The sequence below is a fragment of the Pongo pygmaeus genome, chromosome 10, assembly GCF_028885625.2.
Source record: "Pongo pygmaeus isolate AG05252 chromosome 10, NHGRI_mPonPyg2-v2.0_pri, whole genome shotgun sequence".
NCBI lineage: Eukaryota > Metazoa > Chordata > Mammalia > Primates > Hominidae > Pongo > Pongo pygmaeus.
This window is the reverse complement of record NC_072383.2, coordinates 106,798,935-106,817,038: the sequence shown is the minus strand read 5'-3', so window position 1 is coordinate 106,817,038 and position 18,104 is coordinate 106,798,935. Positions and strand designations below refer to the sequence as shown.

At 46.0% G+C, this 18,104-nt stretch overlaps 1 protein-coding gene across 3 annotated transcripts in view; it reads right to left on the bottom strand.

Moving 5' to 3' along the window:
* WSCD2 (WSC domain containing 2) overlaps nt 1–18,104 on the bottom strand; it is a 124,337-nt gene that overhangs the window by 13,057 nt on the left and 93,176 nt on the right. For all 3 annotated transcript variants that reach the window (XM_054444953.2, XM_054444951.2, XM_054444952.2), the window contains 3 exons: nt 15,430–15,551; nt 11,671–11,845; nt 5,829–5,993 (listed from right to left, as the gene is read on the bottom strand). In XM_054444953.2, the coding sequence (XP_054300928.1) occupies nt 5,829–5,993; nt 11,671–11,845; nt 15,430–15,551 (462 nt within the window). The remainder of the gene's footprint in view (nt 1–5,828; nt 5,994–11,670; nt 11,846–15,429; nt 15,552–18,104) is intronic.

Below are 18,104 nucleotides of genomic sequence, written 5' to 3'. Positions count from 1 at the left end.
GTAGGCCTTCAAGATACTGGCTGTGTTTACAACCCAATGAGTCATTCTGGATATCATGTCACCTCTCTGGGCCTCAGTTTTCCTCATCTGTAAAATGGGTCCATGCACTTTCTCCCTCACAAGGCCATTGTGAGAAGTCAATGAGGCCCACAGTAACACTTCAATAAATGGCAGCTAATGCAGAATAAGACTTAGGGTAAAATCACGGACTGAGAAGTCGCCCCGTGTCATCAAACCTTGGAGTATAGTTTCTTCCCTCCCTGTTGTACTCTAGCTTTTAAGATGGATGGAGGTGAAGACTGGCTTGATATCTGCTCCTGTTCCTGGAGACGGGGGTCCAGAGAGGTGCAGCATCCCTCACATGGCCACTGAGCAGAAGAGCCAAGAATGGCATGTGATTTTTTCAATCAGGTTCCATTTTGGGACTTGCCAAGTTAAGTTGCCTGGGATAAGCCTAGCCTTGCAAATTAGCACTGGCCCGTGCCCATGAGAAAATATTAACCCACAGCCTTTGAGGTCAATGAGAAGCACAGTGTCATGGAAAAAATCTCCTCCAGAGGAGAATGAGGAATAGGATGTGGGGGCTTGAGAGAGAGAGAGCGCTTCAGACATAAACATTTATGCAAGGCAACACTGGATATAATTTCATGTCATGTATTCTGGTAGAGCTCTGCATGACATGGACAAAGGGCTTTCCATCCATGGTTTCATTTTATCTTTACCAAAATCTATTTCACTATAAGCACAGCAATAGAAAACACAGGCAGGGGGTATACCAGAACTCACACAGATTCTCAACGAGGAAAATAAATTGCCAGAAACATGGAACGATGGTCAAACTATTTTTAATCAGCTCCATGCATTGGGAGACCCAAGTTACAACATTTCTATTTGTTCATGATGGGGTCAACTTAGCACAGTATTTATCAAGATTAAAAACAAAAAACCTAGAAAAGCTATAAAGATTGGGAAAGATCTGTTTCATATTCCAGATTCTGGTTGCCTGAGGAGTTTATCTATAGGAGTATTGCAAATATAGAGAAAATTCCATTTAGCAGAATGTCTCCCAGAGAGGGAAGAGTACTATGTCTGGAAAGGAACTTTTGAGAAGGCACATAGACATAGGTTTGCCTGAGGAACAACAGATAGTTGCTCAATTGTCTTCTAAAGAGGGCCTGTCTAGGTAACTGCAAGGGAATCATGGATGCAAGCTTTGAGCCAGAGCAGAAATGCTGGACTCCACCACCAGGGTGTCCCCCTCTCTACTGTCCTTGACACCCAGGATCCAGCATCTCCATGACATAAACATGATATATTTGAATCCTATCTTTTAAGAGTCACCAAAATATCAGCTTATCTTGGGCACCCATGTGACCCTCAAACTCTAAGGAGCTGCCCAACTGTCCCAGGATTTGGAGAAACAGCCTTGTTCAGGGCCAGAGAGAGAACAAGACATGTTTTTCCCTTCTCTCTTCCAAACCTCTGTTACTATAGTTGCTCATGCATTTTTCAGTTAGGGGAGCTAAGGTACAGAGAAGAGAAGTGGCAGAGACTGCACATCTCTGCACGCCCTAGAGTTTACTGGAACAGGAAAGTCCCATCTTGGCTCCAGGCATGGACACCCCTGAAGGCTGGTGGTTCTCCAGGACATTGGGATTTGTTTTGAGGACAAGGAAATCCTCAGAAATTGTCCTGCATCAGCTGGGCTGAGAGGCTGCCAACTCTGTGGGCTGATGTACGAGTCTGAGAACATCATACTGCCCTTCCCTCTTCTGTCTCCCCTCCTTCAGAAGTCAGGGCTCTGGCTCCTCACATATCGCAGAGCTTGAGCCTGCATTAGGGCAATGAGGTCTCTGAGATGGGGAGAGGCAGGGAGAGGGGGGATGAAGCCCAGGGAAAGGGGAACAGTGAGAGGAAAGACACAGTGAGAGAGAAAGACACAGTGAGAGAGAGGTTTGGAACTGAGACAAAGTCAGGGAGAAGCAGGAGTTGGGGGAGATAAACAGACACAGAAATAAAATGAGACAGAAACAGAGAAGGGGAGATAGACACCTAGAGAGAGAACAGAGAGAGACACAGAGAGAAGCACAGAGAGGCAGAGGCACATACTGGGCAGAGGTAGACATGCAGAGAAAGGACAATTAGAGGGAGAGAGAGAATGAGAGAGAGAGAGAGCACCAGATGGCAGATGGACACAGAGACAGAGAAAACCATGCTTTGCAAATGGCAGTTGCACCCAGTGAAGGAAAGGGAAGAAAGACCCAAGTGGAACAGACACTTGGATTCTGGGAGGGAAAGGTCCTTACATTTCTTCATTCATTCACTCATTAATTCCCTCCCTCCCTCCCTCAACAGCTCGCTGGTGGAGTGGACCCTTTTCCAGACTGAGGGAAGAGCAGGTTGCAGAAAATGTGGAGGAAAGAGAGAAAATGTCAGGCAGCCCGTCAGGCCTAGGAGGGTCTGGGAGACCACCCATCTGACACATGCTTCTTACAGAGGAGGAAACTGAGGTCTCGAGGGGCAGGGGAACGTGCATCCAGCCATCCAGCAAGTTGGTAGCAGAAGAAAAGAAACTCTAAAGGACTTAGATAAATCAGCAAGAGTTGTCGGGGGATCAGCTCATTGTACAGATGATAGCACATGCAAATCTGCAGTGCATTCTCGAACTACAAAGAGCTCATTATACCTGGAGTCTGAAAGGGGCTGCAGAACTTTGCCCCAGTGTGGCAAATGCGGCAAAGGATTTCATGATGTTAAGCATCTTTCAGCTGCGAGGTGATGTGGGGAGAGACTGGGCAGGGTTAGCTAGATTGACTGATGCTGTTGGGGGGAAAGCGGCTCTTCATTTTGTCTACACCCCACTGCCAGCGCCAAGCTCCCAGGGAGAGTTCAATGTTAACTGCAAGGGCTCAGGCTGCAGGACGGATTTTAAAGCTCCTAATGAAAAGGCAACTACATTCAAAGCCTCAGCTGGCTGTGACCAGCCCACAACGCCCTGCCTGTCTCAGTACGAATGAAGGAAACATCCAGTAACTAGACACAGCTTGAGGCAGGGAATTGCCACAGGGGGGTTATGTTTTCTTTTTTTCTTTTAAATCAAGTTAAAATTTTAATAGGTGTCTCACTCCATTAATGACCAATTAATATTGCCCACACTAGAGTATTAACAAACACAGGGAAAAAATGAATTTTTGGAATGTTTTGGGTCTGGAAGTAAGAATGCTGGGTTCTTTGTCTAGGGCCAGGGGTCTTGGCTCTGGTTTTGCATTGGAATCCCCTGGGAGCTTATAGAAAACACCCATGCCTGGCCCCACTCCTGACAGTCTGATGGAAATGGTCTGAGAAGCAGCCTGTGTGTCAAGACTTTAAAAGCTCCCTGGGCAATGCTAATGTGTAGTCAGAGATCAACCCCTTTTGCCTTTGACTAAGTAAATGACTGTCCTGGTTACATAGCATTTAAAAAATGTCTATTTTACACCACAGGCTCACACATATTATCTCACAAACATTATCTTGTTATAATTTTTGGAAAATCTCTGAGTTCAGTACTGACATCCCCATATTATAGATTAGGAAATTAAGGCTCAGAGAGGTGAAGAATTTTGCACTAAGCTCTCATAGCTGATAAGTATCAGAGTGAACTTTCAGACTGAAAATCAGATCTCCTGACTCCATCTTAAGATTCCATTTCTTCTTCTCTGAGGTTAGGAGGTTGAGTTAGATCAGATGGTGAATACTTGGTGTATAGGCCGCCATTCCCCATTCTCCACTTTCAACAGGCGTCACTACTAGATTAAGGCACTTTGTTTCAGAGAGAGAATAGAACCTCAGAATCTTTCTTAACACATCATCCTTAAGCAAAAATTCATTGGAATCAACACTAGATGAAACCAATTTTGATCCCTGAACTAAATCATCCTGAGGGACCCTTCTGTTTGTGACATTCTGGGATTGCATGAGTAGGGTTGCTGCCACAGCCAGGAGAGTGAGAATGTGGGCCAGCCACGGCATCCTTTCTGAACTTGCATTCCACAGCCACTGCTTCAGGACAAGCCAAAGAGATTCTGGAATATCCCAGTGCTCTTCCCAGCAGCTCCCACAAGGCAGCACAGCATAGGGGTTAAGATCATAGGGACTGCTGACAGCCAGCCCTGGGTTCAAATCCTGATATAAGCATGCAATATCCTCAGCATGGGGCCTCATATGTAATAGGTGCTTAATAAGCAATCACTCAGGCCAAAACTGGAAATTAATAAATATATAAAAAGCTGGGATTCTTAAGCAGATTCCCCTGCCTGACCCACTGCCAACTCCAACCATCAGCCTGTCCCTCTTCACCCTTCTTGCCTTTTCTCCCCCAGTCTCTGCCTCCCTCCTGTGTCTCACCCTGAGAAAGACATGCCCCCTGGCTCTCCCTGAGCTAGGGTTTGGGGATGACTCTCTATCAGCACCAAGCTGTGCCTGGCTAGTGCCTGGCACCCAGACCAGAGTACCCAGAGCCAACTTTTATTGACGACTTTGAATGCGGCCCAACACAAATTCGCAAGCTTTCTTAAAACATTATTAGATTTTTTTGTTATTTTATTTTATTTTTAGCTCATCAGCTATCATTAGTGTTGGTGTATTTTATGTGTGGTCCAAGACAATCTTTCTTCTTCCAATGTGGCCCAGGGAAGACAAAAGATGAGACACCCCTGCTTTGAAACAACCTCATGAGGTACATACTCTTATGTCTAATTTGTGCATGAGGACACAGGATGAGAGAGGTACAGTAAATTGCCTAAGGTCACACAGCCAGAAAGTGGTCTTCAGCTGGTTTGAGACACAAAGACCATGGCCAAGGGCTGCTCCACATGTAGATGCAAAGTCTCCCACAGGAGGAGGCCTTGCTTCCCTGATGTCTCCCACCATGCCCAGGAGAGGGCTTCATGCCCAAGGGGCATTTCATCCATTATTTCTTGTTTCTCAGTAAGAAACCCAGGAATTTCTTACCTGTGTGATAGAGTAATAAAGATGTGGGCTTTGAAACTGGGAAACACTAGAATGCAATCCCCAATCAGCTTGTTGAAAAAAAAATTGTGTGACTTTGGGCAAGTTATTTCTCCTCTCCAAGCCTCAGTTTTCATTTCTGGGAAAGAGCATCATCATCCTACCTCACAGGGTTTCTATGCAGGGTTAAATAAGAATACAGCACCTGGCCACCTACTAGGTGCCAAGAGAACATCTTTGGCAATCTCAACCTACATGAGGTGCCTCACACGCAGTTGGTGCTCTACAAATGCATGTTGGGACACCTAACTTAGGAAGTGCATCCAGAACATTCGGGTGCTCAGTAAACATCTGTGAATGGAATGAAAATAGAGCACCCTGAATAGCGAATATTGTCGACTTAAATGTGGAGAGGACACCTGGTGAATAGTAGGTGCTCAATAAATGTCCCCAAAGTGAACTTAGTTCTTGAACCTCTGTTACATCAAAGAGTTGCTGGTCAGTAAACATCTGTAATGAGGTACCAGCGCACAGTAGGTGTGTAAGAAATGTTTGTTGTAACCTAAATGGAGGAAAGGTACCAGGCATAGGATAAGTACTTGACAAATGTCAATTATTGAATGGATGCTAGTGGAGTATCCAGGACATGACTCAAGAAATGTTTGTGGGGCGTAAAGGAAGGGGGGGTACCAAGCATGCAGTGAGTCTCAAAAAGTGTGCCTGGGAGAGTTGAGTGGCACACAGTAGATACTCAAGGAGGAGTATTCCCATACCCTCCAAGTGGGGACCTTCCCAAGCCCAGGGAACTTCCTGCCCTGCCCTCCCTGCCGTCTCCTCACCTTTGTTGTAGAGGGAGCCATCGAAGTAGTAGCTGCCAGTGTAGAAGCCTGTGGCCAGCTCAATGAGGTGGCGAGCCCACGTGTTGCCAGCACCTGGGAAGCTGGCCAAAGCAATGAGCTGCTTGGACTTGCCTGGCAGGAACCTTCTGTCCATGCAACGGTTGTCTGAAAAGGGCAGAGCATGGACAGAGGTCAACACCAGGGGCAGATGGAGTCTGTCTGAAAGGGCCAGGGTATGAGTCCCACCCCTGCCACTTCTCAGCCAGATGATCAAGGGCACAGGACACTTGCGTGGGTCACGGGAAAGCTTCCTTGGGCCTCAGCTTTCCCATCTGTAAAATGAGGGAGATGGTTCCTCCTTCATAGAGTTGAGGTGAGTGTTAAATGGGATAATGATGGAAAGGGATAAGAACAGTGCTTAGCCCATAGTAGGGATCCAATAGAAGTCAGCTAGAAGGGTGAATCTTCTCTCCAGCCCCAGTTTCTCCCCAGTAGAGCAAGTCTTTCCCATTCACCCCACCCTTTCCTCCAGATTGAAACCGTCAATGGCATCCGTCATGCATTTTTTGTTATTCTTGTATTTTGCGGACTCTGAAAAGCCAGAGAATCAGGAATATCCAAATGGTACTCACCACCTCCCAACCCATTTTACAGATGAGAAAACTGAGGGCTAGAGAAAAATAGTTTCTGTGCCTTTTGAGCATAGGATGCAGTCCAGGGTTCTTATCTTGGCCTCCAAGCCCACATGGTTGGCCTTTGCAAACTCACAGGCTCATTCTAATCCACTCCACCACATGCCAGCCACCTGGTCTCTCTGTACTTCCTCTCCTGTGCTTTGCTGTGTCCTGACATAGCGCCTTCATGCATACTGTTCCCTCTCCATTGCCTCCTACCTGCCTTTGCTTTTTGTTCTTCAGCTCTCAATTGAATGGGTCTCACTGTCTATCCGTCTGTCCTTCCTTCCTTCTTCCTTCCCTCTTTCCTTCCTCCCTTCCTCTCTCTCCTCTTTTCCTGACTCCCTGGGCTATCATTAGTGCATTACTACATCCATCTCCTTCATATTGTTGATCACAATTGCAATGCAGATAATTATTCATGGAATTAGTCGTGTGGTCAGAAACCCTGCCTGTATTGTGTTTTGCTGATTCACCAAAAGTTTCCACAATATCTGGTATACAGCAGGTACTTAATAACTGCTTCTTGGATGGATGCATGAATGGGTAGAATGGTGACTGGGTGTATAACAATAATATCTATTTTGTAGGGCTCTTATAAGGATTGAATGAAACAAAGCATGTAATATGTTAATACTCTAAAGTGCTCAAAAGGCATAGGTGTTATTTTTCTCTAGCCCTCAGTTTCTTCATCTGTAAAATGGGTTGGGAGGTGGTGAGTAGCATTCGGATATTTTTGATTCTCTGGCTTTTCAGAGCCCACAGAATGCCATTACCATCAGAGTTAACAGAAAATGCAAGCCCCAGCACCTCCCACTGCAACCCCAGAGGGAGCTAAGAAAGCACAAGATTTTCTTTTGGCTCAGTTGCAAAGGCAGCTGAGGGAAGGCTCAGAGCAGGGGGTGCTGGAGCAGAAAAGAAGATGAGAGAATCCCAGATCCAGGCCTGGAGGCCACAGGTCTCAGTGCTGCCTTCTTCAGCCTGGGGCAGATGAACTCCACCCTTATTTACCATCCAAGGGAAGGCAGGCAAACCCCCCTCACCTCCCATGGCCCCTCACCTCCTTCTGTCCCCCTTCTGGGGAAGCCACCCATCCCCTGCTCATGTGTGTGGACTCCATTCCCTCCTTCTTCTCCAAGCTCCTTGCTCCTTCCAACCCCCAATATTTTTTCTCTCTCAACTAGCTCAATCGCATTAGCACTCAAACAGGAACAAATAGCTCCATCATTTAGAAAAAGCCCCTTCCAGCCACCACCAGCTCCCTTTCACCCCATCACTGCCACATTGCCAGCAGAGTTGTCCACATTCCTTCATGTTTCCTCCCTTCTATCTACTCCTTGGCCCTTGCACTTGGCCTCTTCCCTGGTCACTGCCCCGAACCGGTTATGGACAAGGTCCTCAGTGACTGCCCCATGCTCAATTCAAGAGACAAGCTCACCTCACGTGATTACTCGGGCACGAGGGCAGATCACTCTGCCCTCCTATAGGTAATTCCTTCCCAAGATTTTACCGGGGTCTTTCCTGTTCTGCATTAGCTGCTATTTATTGAAGTCTTACTGTGAGCCTCATTGATTTCATACAAAAGCCCTTTGAAGGAGAGGTGTGAAGTCCTAGTTTAAATTCCAATTATTCCACGTACTTGTTGGGTGACATAGGAAAAAAAATGATCTATCTGAGCCTCAGTTTGCTCACTTATAAAATGGGACTATTAAGCAGTGATGACAGCCTGAGGTTGTTTAGGAGAATGAAATTCATGAATGAATGCAGTGTTAGAATAAGACAAACATGCCGGAAGTGCCCACAGAATCGATTGTGGTTCCTGGTATTGTTGCTGCTAGCTGGAGGTTCAGCTCTCTTCTCCTGCCTGTTTAATTTTTGTTCTGAGATGATCAGATTTAGGAGAAAATAAACCAAGGGACATCTGTGTCGAAGCCAAGTAAGCTTCAGGGAATGGTTTTCATTGGAATATACTGCAAAAAGGAGCCCAGACACAGGGACTTTATAGAATATGGTTATGTTTTATATTTTGATAGGGGAGTGGATTAGCCAGTTGATACTAACTAGTACACTTAAAATATGTGCATTCCACTCTATGGAAATGTTACTTCAGAAAAGCTAATATTGAATTATAACCAATGACAACATCCTGAAGTATAATGATGCTTGCAACTTGCTTGGAAATGCACCAAAAATTAGGAAGGATTGAGGGATGGAGAAATGGAGAGATGGACAATAAAGTAAATATAGCAAAAGTTAATGTATGTCACAAAATTCTATGGAATGGGTATATATGTGTTCACTGCATAATTCTTCCGACTTTTCTGGAGGTTTGACTTTTTTTTTTTTTTTCCAGAATAAAATGTTGGGTTGATAGGTCGGGTGGGGTAGACCAGCCTCCTTAATGTCCCCCCAAAACAGAATTCTCTATTCGAATATTTCCTGGGAGGCCAAGGCCAACCCCAAGGTAAAAGTTGTGGTTTTCAGTGCTATAAAGAAAGTTGATTTGGTTCCTAAACCCCATACATTAAGCAGCTATTGGAGGCAGTATTATATGCATTTTTGGAATCAGACCGACCTGGGTTTCCATCCAGAACTGTCATGGCCTACCTGTGTGACACAGAACAAGGCTTTCCCCCTACTAAGCCTCAGTTTCCTCACCTATAAAACCAGGCTAATAAACCTTACACAATTACGTGGGATAATGAGTGTGAATTTTTCACAATGTATTTTGAGAAGCTAGGGTTGACAGTGCAGTCTTGGGACCTAGATTGCCTGGGTTTGCAGCCCTACACTGCCATGTCTGAGCTGTTTGATTTTGGCCAAGTTACTCAACCTCCCTGTGCCAAGTTACCTCATTTGTAAAATGGTAATAACAGTGCTTATGCAACTGGACTGTTTGGATGATTAGATGATTTAAGGCAGGTAAAAGATTTGACAGAGCCTGGCATAGAGCAAGTGTTCAATAATTATCCCATAAGGGGCATCAGGGCCTAGCACACAGTAGGTGCTCAATAAATGGCAGCCCTGGTGGGCCAGGCTCTTGGCAGGCTGATGAGCCACATAACTGTCAAACCTCCCCAGTGTGTAGAAACTGCAAGAGTGACGTGGAAAAATGGAAGCCCTAGTAATGGCCTGGGGGTAGGGCACTGGGAATGAGCAAATTCATCAATTAGGGAATTGTTATCTGCTGTTGAAAAGGCTCCAGTGTCTGTTTTGGCCACCTCAAAGCCATTCATGATCACAGGGTAATTAATCTGTGTATGACTTTCCCCTGCAGGCTAAGGCAGCACAGCTCTGCACAGACTAACCAGCACCTCCCCGAAAGCTAACAAAGACCGATCCTTCCCCATTGGACTGTAAATAGGGCCAAGAGCCACATGCTCACTAGGCTCTCAGGACTTTAGCTACCATAGAAACTGCCACAGTTGATCACCACTGGTACCCCATCAGTCAAACAGGGACAGGCTATTGGTGGGGCTGCCACTAGCTCGTACAGCACTTTTGTGCAAATCAGAAAAAGGTGCCCACTCCTTCCTCTGGACAGATGTTCTGCCATCCAGGGCACACAACATGTGGCTGGCTTTTAGGCACCACTTTTTCTGTTGGCTGTGCCAGTGCAATGCTCAACCTGCTCTACCACATATGGCAGCTTGGTGACTGGGAAATGAGAAGGAGGAGGTCTAGCCCAGTGGTGTTTTCTTGGCTCTCCAGACTGTGGGGAGTGTCACTGGAGCCTGGGCAAAGGTTTCTAGCAGGGGCTTTGGAGTCAGACACCTGAAAACAAATTGCTTTTGTAGATGTATAACTGTGGCCAGTTCCCAGTCTCTCTGAATTTTAGTTCTATCATCTGTAAAGTAGGGATGATACTGCCCTGATTATAGGTTTACTGTGGACTCCACATCACTAAATGAGATGAGGCTTGGCATAAGGGACTGGTACATAGTAGATGGTCAATATATTCAGACATTGAGGTGATCCTTCAGGGGCTTCCTTTGGGCTGAGTGTCCTAGCAAGGGATGCCCTCCAATCCCCACCCAAGTGCCACCCACCCTTCTTGATACCTTGGTCAGGGGAAACGGGTTTTATTGGGAAAGTTTATAAACAGTATGACTTAAGGTAAGTTCCTCAACTGTTCTGAGTCTCAATCCCCTCCCCCACCCCACAGTAAAGAGGGCATAACGACTGTTCCCAAATCATAGAGAGTTGAGGGGATTCAATGAAAACATGTATTTGAAGGATGCAACACTGAGTCTGGCACAGAGTAAGACCTCAAGAAACTCCAAGTGTTGCTGCCTCCTCCTCTTCCTCCTTTTCATCACCATCATCGTCATCATCACTTTCATCATCACTATCATCAGCACTATCAGCATCACTCTTATCACTATCATCACCATTATCATCATCACCATCATCATAATCATCACCATCATTATCATCATCACCATCATCATAATCATCACCATCATCATCACCATCACCATCATCACAATCATCACCATCATCATCATCACCATCATCATAATCATCACCATCATCATCATCATCTTCATTGTCACCACCATCATCATAATCATCACCATCATCATCATCATCATCATCATCATCACCATCATTATCATCATGTCTGGTAGCCCCAAGAGACAGAAGAAGAGATAATAGTAAGTGTGGATTCCACTAGCAAAGGAAGAAGACTAGAAGTGGAAAGGATGAGTGAGACAGGGAGAGAGAAGAAGGAAGAACTTATAGATAAAATGACAAAACTTAGAATTGGAAGGAACATTGGAGGCCAACAGTCTACAGCTTCATTTTACAGATGGAAAAACCGAGGCCCAGAAAGGGGAAATGACTTGTCCAGGATAATGCAGTGAATCTGTGTTGCAGCCAGTGGGAGACTCAGTCTCTCTTCTCATTCAGTCTCACTACAGGAGCCACCCAGGGTCCTCGGTGATGAGGGATAGAGATGGGTCATCAGAACGCTTCCCATCCTGGAAATTCCTTCTGTTGCCCATCCAGGAACTCTAAGCCTGGTGGAGTTCATCAGCCCTGCCCTCTGGCTTGCATGGTTTTCTCCTTGCTGCAGGCTGTGTGGGATGGACTGGCAGGGACACATCTGGGAGGGAAGCCACTAGGAGTGCATCTGGGGTCCACCGGGGAAGGGCCTAGCTCACCTTGAACTTGTGTCTGGTACACAATGAAGTAACTAGGAGTCCCGCAGCTCTCAAACTCCTCCGCGCTGCACTTCTGGGCACAGAGCTGCTCATCCTCTCTGTCATGGAGCGGGAATCGGGTGGTGGGAAACCCACAGTGGCAGGCGGTGCCTGCAAGAGCTGCCAGTGGGTACTCCTGGGGATGGAGTGGGAGAAGAAGAGGAAGAGAGTTGCTAAATCCCTGGACAGCTTCAGACTCCAAATGGAGAACAGGATTTGCATTCCAACAACTGCCTTCTCTGTCAGTCTCCCTTAACTTGAGGGTCCCCAAATTCCATCCACAAACCCTGCTTTTATGATTTTGCCCTACCTGTGCACCTACTGTACTATTGTTTACTTATTTGTTTCTTTTAAGTCGATTCACTTTTTGAAACTTAAATTTAAAAGGATACTTTGTATTGCTACCACTATAATAATAGTACTTGTGGACAAGTAGTACTTCCATACATCTCCATACTGTAAATGCACATAATATAGAAACAAAACACGTGATGAAATTCTACCTAGGCACTCTGGCCAACCAAGACTGTGAGCCTGGGGCTGGCTCCATTTTTCCTGCATAGAGAGTAGTTAAGGGTGAGAGGTGTTGACGCTTAAACACTGAAACGAAGCTTTCTCCTGGAAAGAGAACTGAAAAAGAAATCCCTTTCTCATGGTCATGCAATACACCACAGTAAATGCCCCCTTGATGAGATGGTGATATGAGACCCATGCTTTGGGAAAAGCTGTCTGAGTCTGCTCTTTTAAGCCAAAGGAGATAGTGATGCTCCTGTGTTTCCAGAGTCTTTGTTGGGAGAGCTGCTTCTGATTGCTTTACTTGTTCTATTGAACAGCTAAGTGGGGGCAAGATGGACCTGAAATCTGGTGGGCAAGGGTTTGTCTTTTGCCCAATTTACTTCTATACTGGACCCACCACTCCTAGTTCTTTCTGGTAGCCAGCCCAGGAATAATCAATATGGTAGCAAACCAGGGTCACACCTGTGTGGCTGGATCCAGCCAGCTTTGCCATGGTAGCTTTGGTTTCTTTCCTAAAAGATATTAAATAGGAACTGCGGCGCCTAGCTGAAGAGCAGAAGTGCTGATATACTGGAGGGTCAGCTTGGGCCATGACTGATGACATTTTCTAAATAATGAGAATCCTGGAGCCTCCTCTGACACCCTAAACTTCAGACCCTCTATCACGACTCAAGCAGCTCTGTATCCCTGTCCACTTGATCCCCTTAGTTTCTCTCCTTTGCCCCCTAAGGAGATCAGAGAAAACAGGAAGAGGGAGGTTTGCAGGGGGACTTCTTGTTCACATATACACACCCTTGCTTCTCTCCAGTCCTGTGTACAGTCTGACACTTTGCTACACTAGTTTGCCCCATGATCTCACTGTCACATGCCTGTTTGTCCCCCCAATTCCAGGGGATCTGTAGGTTTCCCCAGGGCCCTCTGGAAGTGAGGGAATGCCATGTGGGTGGAGGGATTCCTGCTAAGGGGAGAGAGCTGGACCAAATGTTAGCCAAGCCTCCTTTAATCTCACAAATGTCACCTCCCATCTTCTAGAATGCCTCTTAGGAGCACAGCAAGCCCTTAAGAAATGCTTGGTGATTTGAGGTGTTAGCCTGGTCCCTCCTGAATGGCTCTGGGAAGCCTCTCTGGTGGGGTCGCCAGGGGGGCTCAGAAGTTTAAGAGCTTGAATTTGGAGTCAGTCCCCAGTGTGGACTCCAGCTCTGCCACTCGCTTGTGCTGAGAGCTTAGGCAAATGACTTCACCTGTCTGAATCTTGGTTTTCTCATTTGTGAAATGGGACTGAAAATGTCCAACTCATAGGCTTGGCCTGAGAAGTAAACCATGTGATCCATGGTGCAGAGGGCTGCATGGAGGATGTTCTCAGCAAGCAGCCACTGCTGTGATGCTCCAGCCTTTTAGACTCCAGAGAAATACTTCATGCATTAGAAGCCCAATGAGAGAAATAGCCAAGCAGGATGACTCAGAGCAGATGGGGGCATCCAGGACTCAGGCTGTGGTCTGAGCACCCAGGAGGTGCCACAATGCAGACGTCCAGCGAATGCCTGCATCCTTGAGGATAGAGATTGTATCTTGTTACTTTGCATCCCCAGCACTAAGCAGGAGTCCTGACATATAGTAGGGTCTTATTAAATATTTGCAGATTTGGCTTGATGGTGATATAGGACCCATGTTTTGGGAAAAGCTTTCTGAATTTGTTCTTTTAAGCCAAAGGAGATACTGATACCTCTGTGTACTCAGAGTCTTTGTTGGGAGATGTGCTTCTGATTGCTTTATTTGTTCTATTGAACAGCTAAGTGGGGGCAGGATGGACCTGAGATCTAGTGGGCAAGGGTCTGTCTTTTGCCCAATTTGCTTCTAAACTGGACCCACCACCCCTACTTCTCCCTGGTAGCCAGTCCAGGACTAATCTGGTAGCAAACCAGGTCACACCTGTGTGGCTGGATCCACTAGCCAGTGGATCTGTGTGACTTAGAGCCACTGAGTCTGAGAACAGACTCAGACAGCTTTTCCCAAAGCATGGGTCCCATATCACCATCACACCAAGGGGGCATTTACTGCAGTGTATTGCATGATCGTGAGAAAGGGATTTCTTTTTCAGTTCTCTTTCAAGTCCTGCAGGAGAAAGCTTCATCTCAGTGTTTAAGCATTTATACCTCTCTACCCTCAGCTACTCTCTAGAATGAATGAAATGCCCAACCATCTTTTTGTGGTGGAGGAGGGATGGTTCTCCTCTGCACACTTGAGTAATTAGCTCATTTTGAGAAAAAGCTGGAGCTCCTTGGACATTGCTGAGTGCCAGTTATGTGCCCAGTTCTGTGCTGGGGGTATTGAAGGGGGGCACAAAATGTGCAAGGCACAGCCCCTACCCTCCGGGAGTTCACAGCCTGGCTAGGGAGGAAACATAAACAGTCAGACATCTAGCTCCTTAGGCCAAAGAAAGATCATGCAACCTAAGTGCTATCCAGTGCCCAAAGCTCTGGATGACACTGCTGCCTGGCCTCTGCTCGCACACCTCCACCAGTGGGGAACTCCCTCTGTCCCAAGGTGGGACTGTCCTTACCTTTACCTGGTAATTTTTTCATGCTTCTAGGCCCAGTTCAAATGTCACCCCTGATATGGTTTGGCTATGTCCCCACCCAAATCTCATTTTGAATTGTAGCTCCCATAATCCCCATGTGTCATGGGAAGGACCTGGTGGGAGGTAACTGAATCATGGGGGTGGGTTTTTCCCATGCTGTTCTCATGATAGTGAATAAGAAAGGGCAGTTCCTGTACACACGCTCTCTTGCCTGCTGCCATGTAAGACGTGCCTTTGCTTTTCCTTTGCCTTCCACCATGATTGAGAGGCCTCCTCAGCCATGTGAAACTGTGAGTCCATTAAATCTCTTCTTTTCAAATTAATTACCCAATCTGGGATATTTCTTCGTAGCAGTATCAGTATGAAAATGGACTAATAACACTCATTCCTAAGTATTCATCAGTATTAAAACTCACTTCCTCAAAGGCAGGAAAATCTATTCTGTGTAGCTCCAGCCCCTTAGATCCACGTGAAACGGTCACATCCCTCTCCCATGTCATAGATCTCAGTCAACGACTACATCTATCCTGACTGAGCTGTTGCTTCTCCAGCCAAGCATGTGGTCCCTTCAGCTCTGCTGCATGGTCCCCTCCCCCTGAGTTCCATGGGTCCCACCTTGTGCTCACCTTCTCAGTGCAGAAGTCCACGCATTTGTCCACAGACATGTTCAGCATGGCAGCTGTCATGGGTAAGGCCAGGGAAAGGTTGTCAGGCCTGCGGAAGCAGCCCCGGAACACTGCACTTCCATCTGAAGAGCCAGAGAGAAGAGGACCAGTCAGATATACAAGGAGTCAGATCTGGTTGGGAAAACCACCTTCTGAAGAAAGCTCAGAGAAGGCAAGAGTCTTGCCCAAGATCACAGAGCAAACCAAAGCACAGATGGAAAGAGTGGCCATGTTTTCTGTTCTTGAACATGTCTGTTCATAGTCAATGAGCTCGATACATCAAAGAATGTTCTCCTCAACCCTGGCCCCTTTGTCGACAACCCAGGTCGCTGAGATGAGATTCCTCCTGGGCCATGCTATCCCCCTTTCTTTGTCAGATTCCCATGCCTCACTTCATCATTCCCAACCACGGCAATGCCCCATTCAGGGAAATGATCACGTACATGGAGGATTTTTGTGATCTCATCAGGGCTGAGTGTTTGAGGACTGAGGGAAGCAAGGGATCTGGGGCTGTCCTGTCCTTACTACTACCAGGGTTCTCCTCTTCCTCTCATTGTCCTGGGCTTTAAGGGAAAAGTCCTGGGCCTCAGAAGTCTCTACCTACCCAGTATTGGGCACCGACAAGCTGCAAGGGACTGACATGTCAGAGGCAATCCCTTTAAGAAAATTTAACCCAGAAATAGTGCAGCTACACAATAAAAAATTTGGAGCCCATTGTCAAATCTTCAATAGAAGTTATCCCTTAAGAAAATATTCAGAGATGTTGTCTTAGGTTGGGGCTACTGAAGCAGAGCCTGAGACAAATGTTTCATTGAAGGTGTGCTCTCAGGGAAAGAAAGCGGGAGGCAGGACCAGACAGAGCTAAGTGAGGATGTGATCTCAGCTGGGTGCCACCTCCATCCTGGTCTCACAGCAGGGATCAGGAAGGGGCTCTGGATGAGAAATTGCACTACAGAGTTGGCCCCACCTTAAGGAAAGGGGGCTGGCTTGCCTTGGCCTTGTCTATCCTAGCCTCCAATGTCAGTCAGTTTTTGGCTGTGGGCTGTCCCCCAGAGTGGGGCATAACTTCCTGGGAGGGGCTGCTTGCTCCTGTTGGGCCCAAGGCTATTTTTCAGAGAAGGGGGCAGTTGTGAGCCATTGATCGCCACCAACAGTCACCCCAGGAAAGGGGACTTGGGTGGGTGCCTATAGCATCCACTACAGATGTGCGCAAAGATTTATCAATAAGGAGGCTCATTGCAGCATTTTAAAAATTAACAAGTGAAGGAGTAGAAACAACCTAGGTGTCTAGCAATGAGATAATTGGGCCAATAATGTCTGGAATGACAACACACAATGGAATTCTATTGAAAGTGGAATTCCATTGAAAGGAATGGTGTTAAAGGTCATTTTAGCCAGGTGAAGATGCGTTTAAGATACAAAGTTAAATAAAAACTGAGAATGTAAAATTCTACATGTTATAAAATATCAATTTTGTAAAAAATTAATCTCTAGGGAGACATATACCAACATTTTAATAACTGTGATGTCCCTGGATAGTAGGTGTGAAGGATAAATTTTATGTGTCAACTTAGCTAGGCCATGGTGCCCAGTTGTTTGGCAAAACATTTGTCTAGATGTTGCTATGAAGGTATTTTATGTATGTGATTGACATCTACCATTAGTTGACCTTAAGTAGAGGAAATGACCCCTGATAATGTGGGTGAGCCTCATGCAATCAGTTGAGGGCCTTAAAAGCAAACCTAAGGCTTCCTGGAGAAGAAGGAATTCCATCTCAAGATCGCAGCATTAACTGCTGCCTGAGTTTCCAGTCTGCTGGCCTGCCATACGAATTTCGGACTTGCCAGCTCCCGCAATTGCGTGAGCCAATTTCCTTAAAATAAATCTCTTAATATATCTATCCACATATCCTATTGGTTTTAATCCTGTTGGTTCTGTTTCCCTAGAGAACTCTGACCAATCAAGTAGGAATATAGGTAATTTTTATTTCCATCTCTTTGTAAAACTCTTTTCTAACTTTTTTCTACAATGAATATGTATTTTTATGTAATAAAGACAAAAAAAGTGAAGCCAAGGCAGGAGGATTGCTTGAGGCCAGGCGTTGAAGACCAACCTGGCCAACATAGTGAGACCTCCATCTCTATTAAAAAAAAATTTTAAGTGGCCACTGTTAAATCTTTTGAACGGCTGGTGATACACGTTTAAAATTGGGTTATTTCTCAAATTCTGAGTTGTATATACCCTTCCAGAAGCATAGCCATCCACATATAACAAAGGGCATTGTTAACACGGTGTGATCAAAACCATCAGCACAAGAACAGACCCCATTTATTGAATCCCTATTAGGTGTCATCTGCTCTGCTGAGCACTTCAGAAATGTCAGCTCATGTCACCTTCTTGAAAATCCTGCAAGGTTCATTGTAAACTCTCATTTTACAGATGAGAGAAACAGGGCTTCGAGGGAAGAGGTTGCAAGACAAATATAAGGACCCATCGTTTGCAAAAACTTACTGAGGCTCATCTGAGAAGCAAAGTGTTAGCCCTTGGAAAAAAGCAAAGCAAGTTGCAAAAACCATATGTCTCTCTCTGTAGCAGTGTCTGGGTCTATCTAGAGTGTAAAAGCGCTTTTTAGCATA